The sequence below is a fragment of the Barbus barbus genome (assembly GCF_936440315.1).
Source record: "Barbus barbus genome assembly, chromosome: 21".
Taxonomy (NCBI): domain Eukaryota; kingdom Metazoa; phylum Chordata; class Actinopteri; order Cypriniformes; family Cyprinidae; genus Barbus; species Barbus barbus.
The window spans coordinates 12,631,092-12,641,824 of record NC_136749.1 but is presented as its reverse complement, the minus strand read 5'-3'; the positions used below and the strand labels follow the sequence as shown (position 1 = coordinate 12,641,824).

Genomic DNA, 10,733 nt, shown 5'->3' with positions numbered 1-10,733 from the left:
GTGTGAAAGAATATCAGGGGATAATGTATAAGGAAAAAGATCATATATAGATGTAGTTATTAGTAGCCGTGTTATGTGTTTATCTGTTTATCTCGGACCCTCGTTGTCTGGTTTGTGATGTCTGGAATATTTTCTGTGATATATAGAAAACTGTATAAATCATAAATATATATTTAGATTTTACAAAGATAGATAGACAGATAAACAAGAAATAGAAATGGGTAATGAATAAGAATCAAGTTTAACAAAAATAAAACCATCATAGTGTTTTTATTATTAGGTGTTGCAATAGCAAACAGCTCGTCCGGAATTTTACTTAAAAAGTTCAGCATAAAGTTACATATATTCATAAAACAGCATTTCATTATAATTTTAAGTCTAATAAACAACCAATATGCATATTCGACCAATTTTCATCCAAAACTGTGTGTAAAACCCCTTCAATTTCTTACCATATCATCAGCCCAAAGGCAAGCACGTCTTCATTATTGCAAAGGCATGAGTTTTGGTTATTTTGGGGCTGCATTAGTACATAAATGACAGATTTACTCGTTAACTTTTTAAGTTATTATAAAATTAATGTTTTATTTTAATTGAGCTATTTAATACGAAATTATTGGTCTATCAGTCTAAAAACTAACTGCTTGACAATTTAAATAATAAAAAAAATAAATCCTCATAATATCAATACTTAGTTGTCCTAATTTGTACACCAACAATTAATAGATGAACTCTTGGTATTGCCTGAAGATGCCCTTATATATTATACACCCTTTTATTATCTCACTTACCAAGAAAAAATGTTCTGTTTGAACACCGACATTCTTATTCTCTTATCGTTATTATTGTAACTCTCAATGGTAACAGTCAGATATACGTATTAGAGTGGTAGTGTGTAGATGATTCTTTTCTATTTCTTACAGTGTGATGGCTACTGTGGTAAGATCTGTATCACCATGAGCTTGATTAGTGACTATGCATACTCTGTACTGTACTGTTTATGAGGCTTGTTGCTGGAGAAACCGTATATGATTGATAGCATTCATGATTTTCTTTTGAATTGATATTCTGCATCCGTATAACGCTTTGAATCAGGGGTTTACATACTAAACCTGCATGAATGTGTGTAGCAAATGTCAGGTATTCATCAATACTTCTTTCACTCAGACTACAAATGCTAAAGGAATAGGCCAGGATTTTAGTGGCTGTAGAGGGAAAGGTGATTTTAAATAGAGCTTGCTTACTGTTGTTCATTAAACGGCCCTCTGTGTTTCCCACATGTATGAATTTTTGTCACACCTCTGACACTGCTAATCATAAATCTATTCTGAAAAATGAAAGAATAACCCGGTCATGTTAGCGTGCCAGTCCGCATGGAACACAGCTTTGCCTATCACACCATTTAATGATATGCCTTCTGGATTATTCCAACCAATAGCAAAAAAGCAGTGGGCTAGTAGCAGTAACCAGTTCACATTGATGTATATATAAGTAAAATTAATGTATGGAATTTATGTATGTTTGAGTATGTCAAGGGACAGTTGATAGTTTTTAGGATATAGTTTAGGAGAAAACAAAGTCTGAAACTTAGCTCCTTGAGAAGTTAGCTTTCTAACTGGCTTGAGCTTTAATGTCCCTGGTTAAAAAAAATAAAATCTTATGGTTTGAGAAGAAAGCAAGCAGAAGGGGTTTGGTAAAAAAAGAAAAAGAAAATCATATTTAGTGTAATAGTCTTACCTCACAGGGCAAACTGCAATGATGCATGATTTTTTTTTACGATTATATCATTATTTTTAGTTCTTGTAGTTAGCATTTTTATTATGACTGTGCATTTATAATTGTGACATTTGAATTTCATTAATATGTTTTGGAGAAAGAAACCGCTATGTTGCATTATAAATATAGTGTGCTTATTGTTTGTGGTTAATATACCATGCTATTGATCTGCTTTTTATTTAGTCCTCTTGTCTATCTCTCTATCTATCTCCTGTGTGTGTACCTTTGTGTGGTAATGAGTTGCGTAGCTCTGTGTGGTAATGCCCATCGCTGGTAGCACACTTAAAGCATATTATGTACTGTACCAACTCTTGAGTTCTGTAATTCCCTGTGAATCAGCTCTATGCATGTTGGTGTTTGTAAATATACCCAATAAAATAATAAAAGAAACAACCTGCAAAGAGTGTGATGCTGAAGACGTTTGATGTTGTGGTGGCCACAAATGTACGGTGTTTATGTCCGCTGCAATACCACAGATCACACCAAGATATCACTAAATGAACAAAAGCTCTTGAAAGGACAAATGTAAGACAACTCCTGCACTGATACGGCTGTTGTGTTTTTAATGAGACGTCAACTTCAGAACAAGCAACTTATAAAAAAAGTTAAAATGAGTTCCGATTAAACCTCAAGACCATATTGCAGTACTGATAATATTCCTATACTCCACATTTGCACATGCATTAAGTGCATTCACTTCTTATACACACTTTGGGATATAATATCAAACCCGTTTTTTGAGAGTTTGTGATTCATAGAGACATATCTAATTTTCATTATTAATATATTTTGATCCCACGCCATGATTTCTAGAGCCAGTCCCTGTGTTCTCACTGTACATTTATAACGCTGCCCTCTTATGGCATATAATTTCAAACAAACCAATAGTCCATAACGTATATATTATTCTTTTTACTATAATGTTGAAAGAATAAAGGTGACTTTATAATTATGGTTGCTGCATCTAGAGTCTAGACTATTACCTACGAAGGCCAGTTTACACAGTTTACAAGAGAAAAAGTCACATAGCCTAGGCAATTATTAGAAGAAAACTAAAACATAATCATAGTCATAATAATTAATATTCTAAAAATTGACAATTTTAAATTACTGAGTCATAGTTATGACAATCATTATGACATAACTTAATAATGACAAAACAGTCATAATTATGAAATAAACAGTCATTATGACAAACGGTCATGTCATAACAGTTTTGGCATAAAGTCATAATTATGGTATAAAATGTCAAGTGACATTATAAAAAAGTTGAAATTGAGATAAAAAGTGATAATTATTATACTGTACAAAAAAATGTTTCAAAAAGTTGTTTCAACTTAAAATAATTTGTTACCCTGCTGACTTAAAATTTTTAGTTTAGTCAACTTGAAATTTTAAGATACTCTAATTTAAAGGACAACTGGAATATTTTAGTTGACTAAACTAGAAATTTTTTGAAACATTGTTTTTACAGTGATTACAGCAGTTAGCTACATCCCCCAAATTAGACATTCAAGGAGTGTAGATATTTGCCACAAACACAATGAAATGTTTTACTTTTGTGAAAGTTTGCTTGTCTTACTCTGGTTGAGAGTCTCTGCTTGATGACACACAATATTTCATAAATAGGCTTCTTATCACTGTAAAAAAAAAAAAATTGAGGAAAACCGTTGCCTTAAAATGATAAAGTAATTAATAATAAAAAAGTATAAGTTAAGTGAATTGTCAATTGTCACTTAATTTTTTTTTTTTTATTTTTTTTTATTTTTTATTATTTACTTAATAATTTTAAGGCAAGGGGTTTCCTCAATTTTTTTAAGTTAAGTCAGCATCACGTTTTACAGTGTACGTAAGAATCATAATACCTTTTACTCATAATTATGGCTATGTCATCATTTTGACATAATTCTGTCATCATTTTGACTTTATATCTTATAGTATATAATTATGACTTAGTCATTTCTGAAGGTATGTTATACAAAATTTTGAAGGTATGTTAAAGTAATTATAGTTCTCCAAATAATTATTTTTCTTCTTCTAAAGTAGCTGAAATGGCAGCCAAAAACTACTCTCTCAAGCACTATTACATGACCTCAAAAACCATAAATGGACCATTTCTTTATAGCTAACTTACTAAAGTGTGCCATTATTTCCCGGACAGATCAGTTCCAGGTCACTGTGAGCGGATCAGCATTCTTCCCTCCCAGATAAGCTCCTGGAGAGAGGCTGAGGGAGTAAGGGATGGATGAAGGGTATGTGGAGGTGTGCAGTAGAGTCATGTCGTCGGCGTTATAGAAGCACACCTGACACCGGTCGCAGTCCAGGTACAGCCCTAACCTGTGTGGTTTCACCGTCAGATCTATCTCTGTCACTGTCTCATACTCTTTGATGCAGTAGCCTTGGTCATGCTTAAGGTGAAGCCCAATGTCCTTGTTTAAGTTGCTTATGCATCCACCATCAAAGCCCACGCTCCAGTCTATCTTTGCTCCTACGTCCACCTCCCAGTAGTGCTGTCCTGACTGGAAGGTCTTGTGGGTCCTGGCCAGAGGCCTGTAGTCTTTGTGACGCAAGAAAATGCCCTTTTTGGATGTGCGGATGACACTGCGTCCGTCAGAGGAGACCCTCAGGTATGGGTCATGACAGCCATGTATTACATTACGATCAGGGACTAAGAAAGACAAAGCGTGAAAGATAAACACAGCTTAGTTTATCATACACTAGTTAAAAGTTTTCAAAACAAGTCTCTCCAAAGTTGCATTTATTTTATAAAAAAAAATAGTAAAATAGCAGTCATATTGTGTAAGATTAATATAATTTAAAATATATGTTTTCTGTTGTACTATTAATATATAAAAATGTATTCCTCATTCATTCCTAATTTCTAGTGATTTATTCCTGTGATGGTAAAGCTGCATTTTCAGCAGCCATTACTCCAGTCTTCAGTGTCACATGATCCTTCAGAAATCATTCTAATATGCTGATCTGCTCATTATTATCTCATATTTTATTATTATCATAATACAAAATGTGGAAACTGTAATAAATTAAAAATATTTTTCAAGGAAATTAATACTTTTATTCAGCAAAGATGCATTAAATTGATCAAAAGCGACAGTAAAGATATTTCTAATGTTACAAAAATTCTAATAAATGCTGTTCAACTTTCTATTCATCAAAGAATCCAGCATGCATGACAGTTGCCACAAAAATATTAAACAGCAAAAACCGTTTTGTACATTGTTGATAAGAACTATCATTAATAACTGAGCACTTAAAATACTCACAGTTTCCACAAAAATATAAAGCAACAAAAAGCATTATTAAAAACTGAGAAATAAATCAGCATATTAGAATCATTTCTGAGGGATCGTGTGACGCTGAAGTAATGGCTAATGAAAATTCAGCTGCACTATCACAGGAATAAATAACATTTAAATTGTAATGCCTTGGTGACCATATGATACTTCTTTCAAAAACATAAAAACACAATTATTCCAAACTTTTGAGTGTATAAATATTGATATTGTAAATTTGCAAAATGTTAATTTTCATAATAGACATTTATATACTTTTGCATTAATTTTAATACATGGTCCACATATAGATATCTGATGTCCTCACCTGGGTTGATAAAGCTCAGCATCTCCTTCCACACAATAAACTGCAAGTGAGTCTCATGAAGTCCAAGGAACAGAGAATTAGGTGTCAAATTCACGCTTTTGACTGCTGATTTGAACCTACAATGCAAGAGATGAATGTAACTGATGGGATATTTACTGTACAGTGCCGGTTATGTTTATGTGAAGCAGAACAGTATATTGTCCTACTTGGTTGTTTGAGAAGCAATGTCATTATTTTCACAGCAGCTTTCTTTCTCTTTCATCTCCTTGACAAAGTCCAGCCCTTTCTCAGTCCACCACTAGAAGTAGAACCAGATAATTGTTATTATTTTGAGAACCACAGCTATGAATAGCCCAGTGTTACATACATGCAACAATTATGTACATTGTTTTTTCTGCATACTCCCAAAAATCACATTCCTAAACTTGCTTTTTCATTCTCAGTATTCAATGTTCATACTAGTAGTAAATATTCTTCTTCTAAGATATTCATAAACACCTTTAAGAGTACAAATTAAGGTACAAAGGTGTCCCTTTAAGGGCACTCGCAGTGGCAAGTTGTACCTCTAAAGGTACTTTTTTCACATTTTTGTTTCTTACTGTGTTGAGGTTATTGCATGCAATTACTAAAGATTGAATTACACATGATATATTTTTTTAAATTTTCCAAATGTTCTATATGCTGGGAAATAAATAGTAATTTAAAAAAATAATATTTATATGATTTTTAAAAAATAATAATACAGTTTTATATATAATATTATTTACATTTATATGTAACTAATATGCACGCATTTCATTTTGAAACAAATGTCTTGTTTATGATTGTATGTTTTGTTTATGGTAATTAAATCAATAGATTCTTATTCTAGTGAAAGGACTATATTTGGGGTGAAGAGTTCCCATGTTGACCAGCTGCAAGATTTTGAATTAAAACAACAACAACAACATTAATGTCACTTACCATTTCTTTGAAATAAGTATAATTAAATTATGTTTCTTCATCTATTTCATTTTTTTAATAATAGTTTTTACAAATTTTAAAATAAAAATATTTTGGTATCAGAAACACATTTTCTTTTTGGGGGTTTTAACCTCATTGTAGCCTACTGCAATTATGTCTATATGTTGGACACAGTTAACTGGACAAACTGCAATTGTTTGTTTGAACCTGTAGAAAGCCGACTGGCTGATCAGTCTCAAAGACTGAACGTAGAATCCCTTCCTTCTCTCTTCCATCATTCAGCTTCTCTTCTATTTCTGCTCTGTTTCTGTTCATCTTTTCTATCATATCCTTCTCTTCTTTCTCCAGCGTTTTCTTCACTTCCTCTTCCTTTTTCTTCAGAAACTGGTGCATCTCCTCAAACTGAGCAGAGATCTGAGCAGAGAGCTGCCGAGATCTTTCCTGAGAAACAAAATAGATAGTAGCTAGTAATGAACCCTGCGGTGCTCCTTTATATAGTCTTTAAATGGATGGTGTGATCTGTTTGACTGTTTTATTTTTCACCTCAGTTTTAGAGATCTCATTCGTCTGTTTCTTGATAAGAGCCTGCATCTCTTCATTCTCCTTCGACAGGAAGCTCAGAGGCTCTAACAATAAATTCTACAACACACAGGACAGACTGGTGGGCGTTTGACATGAATATTTCAGATATTACCTTAAGGCAGCGGTGCTCAGTCCTGCTCCTAGTGATCTGCAGCATCCTGCAGAGGAGCATAAAGAGCACTTCTGACTTTAAATATTAAATATACAAATATGCATTTTGATACACTACCAGTCAAACGTTTTTGACCAGTAAGATGTTTAATGTTTTTTTAAAGAATTATCTTCTGCTCACCAAGCCTGCATTTATTTGATCCAAAATACAGCAAAAGCAGTAATATTGTTAAATATTTTTACTATTTAAAATAATGGCTTTCTATTTGAATATATTTTAAAATGTAAGTTATTGCTGTGATTAAAACTAAATTTTTACTCCAGTCACATGATCCTTCAGAAATCATTCTAATATGCTGATTTGCTGTTCAAAAAAATTTTTTTTAATTATAGAAATTAACATTTTTATTTAGCAAGGATGTTTTAAATTGATCAAAAGTGCTGTTTTTGGCCCCTATTGTATTTTTTCATATGGAAGTCAAAGGAGACCACCAACTGTTTGGTTCCCAACATTCTTCAAAATATCTTCTTTTGTGTTCAGATACCCAGTTCATTATTAAAGTTTCATATTTAAAATCTCTGAAACATAAAATGTAACATGTCTTAAGTATGTTTCAAGAATGTTACCAAGTTCAGTTTAGTTTGACCAATTCTTCTAATTAAGCCTGGAATGTACACTTCATGACTGAACAGACTTACCACTAATTTGTACAGATTTTAAAACCCTATAGGCATCCTACTTGCCAACTTTGTAAATGATTTAAGATGAAAAACTTGGCATCACACACTAATCGACTGAGAAACAAACAAATTCACACAGAAGCACGCAGAATCATGAAAACAAATGAAAATGAAAACAAAATGTGTTTAAAATCAGCTAAAAATATCGATCATGTCTGATATCCTCTGACTGGACGAAATCACAGTCTGAAACGAAAAAAATCGGAGTCAGTGTCTATCATACACGATGTGATTTTCTGTGAAATCATTCATCTCAAATCTGTATGGTGGCCCTGACCTTTAGCAACTATTGTGGATTTGTCCAGACTGCAAACTGAGGCCAAAATCTGCAAAAGTTGCATATTCCAGCCCAGGGCTGGACTGGTAATCTGGCATACCGGGTAAATGCCCGGTGGGCCGACGCACTTGGGGGCCGGTCCATATAATATGTTTTTTTTTTTTTTTTAATTGGCCAACGACCGGCCCATAAAGCAGGGGCAGCGGCCCATTGGTTCATTTTCCATACTGACACTGGGCTGGCCCAATCATCTCTTAGCAAGCTCCACCCCTCCCCCTCTGTTTCTTGTGTCAGATGCAGTCAGTGGCTCAGAGCCAGAAATCAGTGGATTTAGGATGGAGAAGCAAAAGCGCAAGGGCAAGGGGGGTGCGGAGAAGTTGCGGCCAAAAAAATAAAAATTCTAGGGGTTGATGCCTCAACATGTGCAAAAATAACCGACATGTTTAGTGCTGTAGCTTTAGTTTCCAAGCCAACAGTACCTGACGACACTTTGCAAAAACTGGTGAACATAGCACATGGAGGAGAGGTGACTAGCCATGGCGGCGCCGGCGGCACCCAGGCAGAGGAGCAGGTGTCTGACAGTGAAGTCAAGGAGGGACAGAGTGAGCAGGAGAGTGTAATTGAAACGGTAAGCATGGTAGCTACATGATTTAACAGGGAGGGAGTGTTAATCAGGGCGGATGCAGGAGGATAGTGTGTGTGGGCCTAGCTGGGCCACGACGAAGATGATGATGATTTACCTAAATTAATGAATATTATAATAAGACAACATAATCGTTGTCGCTATTATAAAGTCTGTCAGATTGTCACCTACTGCACTAGCTACTCAGTCAGCTAAAGTCAAATAACACAGCATAAGCTATTTTGCATTGTTTTTGTAGCTAGGTTAGCAGAGTTAACTTATTCAATTGCAACTTCGGATGACTATTCTAATGTTAACCCTTTAAAACCCATAACGGCCGTCGAATGCCCTTCTCTAGAAAAACTTAGATGATGCCATTTGATTATTTTAATTATTAAATAATCTCTCTGTAATAGACAGAGTTGCAGAGAAGAGCAAGCTACTGAGGAAACTGCTGCTATTGTAAGGTGAGATGAGATTATTGATATTATTATTAAAAAAAATATTCATAATATTGTAGACTGAAAATGTGACTCATTATTCCCCTATCTCCCTCTCCCTCCCTCCCTCTCTCTCTCTCTCTCTCTCTCTTTTAGGATGTCCTCACTTTTGAAGTTCATTGTTTTTGAGGATGTTCAGAGCACCATGGAGCCATTTCCACTAAGTAAGTATAAAATATGTGCAACCATCTCTCTACATTGTTATATATTAAAGATACTTGTATGGTGATCATTTTACTCATTCAGTTATCATTCTTGTCCCTCTCTCGCTCTCTCTCTCTCAGGATGCCCTCACTTTGTGTAGGCCCTACTCCACTGTCACCTTTGATCACCACCAGGGAGTAAAGAGAGAGTGAGTACACTGGTCCATGGCATTTAGTTCTCAGCTTTGTAGGGGTTTTTGGGAATGGAACAGTAGATATGCATATCTACAGGGACCACAAGGATGGTGTACTTGTTGGTTGTGTCCGACCGATTGTGGTGGGCCGGTCTGAGCAAAAATGCCAGGGCCCTTTTTTTGTCCCAGTCCAGCCCTGTTCCAGCCTTAGGATTGTCAAAAGTCATGAAGAAGTAATGTGATGCTTCAATGTTGAACAGAAATGACCCCAAACAGAACCCCAGTCGGTATGTGGAATTAGATACATCCAAAATAGAAACCAAATGAACTTCTGCTTTCGTATGGCTGACCTGGATATGACCTGAAATTGGAGCAGCGTCAAACTCAAAACATACAGTAAGGCTTATAAAGGTATCTACAGTTAGAAGTTTCAGTCCTCACTGACCTTTCTGGGCTCCGCTGCCTCCTCCACAGGTTTGAACGTGTGTCCCTGATGTCTCTCACCATCCCTACAGATCAGACACACCAGTTTCTGATCCGTCTCACAAAACAGCTTGAGTCTCTCCTGATGATCTGAACACACCAGCTTCTCAGGTTCCTCAAACACTCTCACTGCTGCTCCACAAGCCGCTACATTCCCGTCCCTGAGGGCCTGCTGCTCGCTCAAGTGTTCCCTCACGGCAGTCACCATATTCCGCAGCACTCGGTTGGACCGGAGGTCCCACATGGTATAGGGTCGCCTGCATTCCGGACACTGTTTCAGGCGGCAGCTTTGGGAATGATTGCTGATACACTGTCGGCAGAACGTGTGGTCGCACAGCAGGCTCACTGGATCTGTGAAGTCCCCCAAACACACCGAACACTGGATCTGTTTCGACAGCCGAGAATCCATCACAACTACTTGCTTGAAACACGTTGGCTGACAAAATGCTTGTGTCCCTTAAATGTCCCAAACACTCACTGGCACGGGGGTTTAGATATGAGGTGTTGTCCCAGCAGCTGCGGAGACGAATGACAACACATGTCAACCACATGTGCAGGGGCAGGAGTGTGTTTGGGAGATCTTCCTCTGCCCTTACTTGACTAACACATGTTTGTCCTAGTGTGCTAAATAAAGGGAGCCATATGACTCCCTGCACAGATAAACTTCCCTCTATAAATCGTATCCCTGCCCCCAAACACATTTAAATTACAGGCTGACTG

General features: G+C 35.9%; 1 protein-coding gene across 1 annotated transcript; it reads right to left on the bottom strand.

The window, feature by feature from the left end:
- Positions 1–3,938: 3,938 nt before the first annotated feature.
- On the bottom strand, positions 3,939–10,422 carry trim109 (tripartite motif containing 109; the record flags this gene model as incomplete). Its single annotated transcript, XM_079444610.1, has 6 exons — positions 3,939–4,444; positions 5,398–5,513; positions 5,604–5,695; positions 6,568–6,801; positions 6,904–6,999; positions 9,976–10,422. 6 exons carry the CDS (start codon positions 10,420–10,422, stop codon positions 3,939–3,941), a joined length of 1,491 nt encoding a protein of 496 aa, XP_079300736.1.
- Between the last annotated feature and the right edge of the window lie 311 nt (positions 10,423–10,733).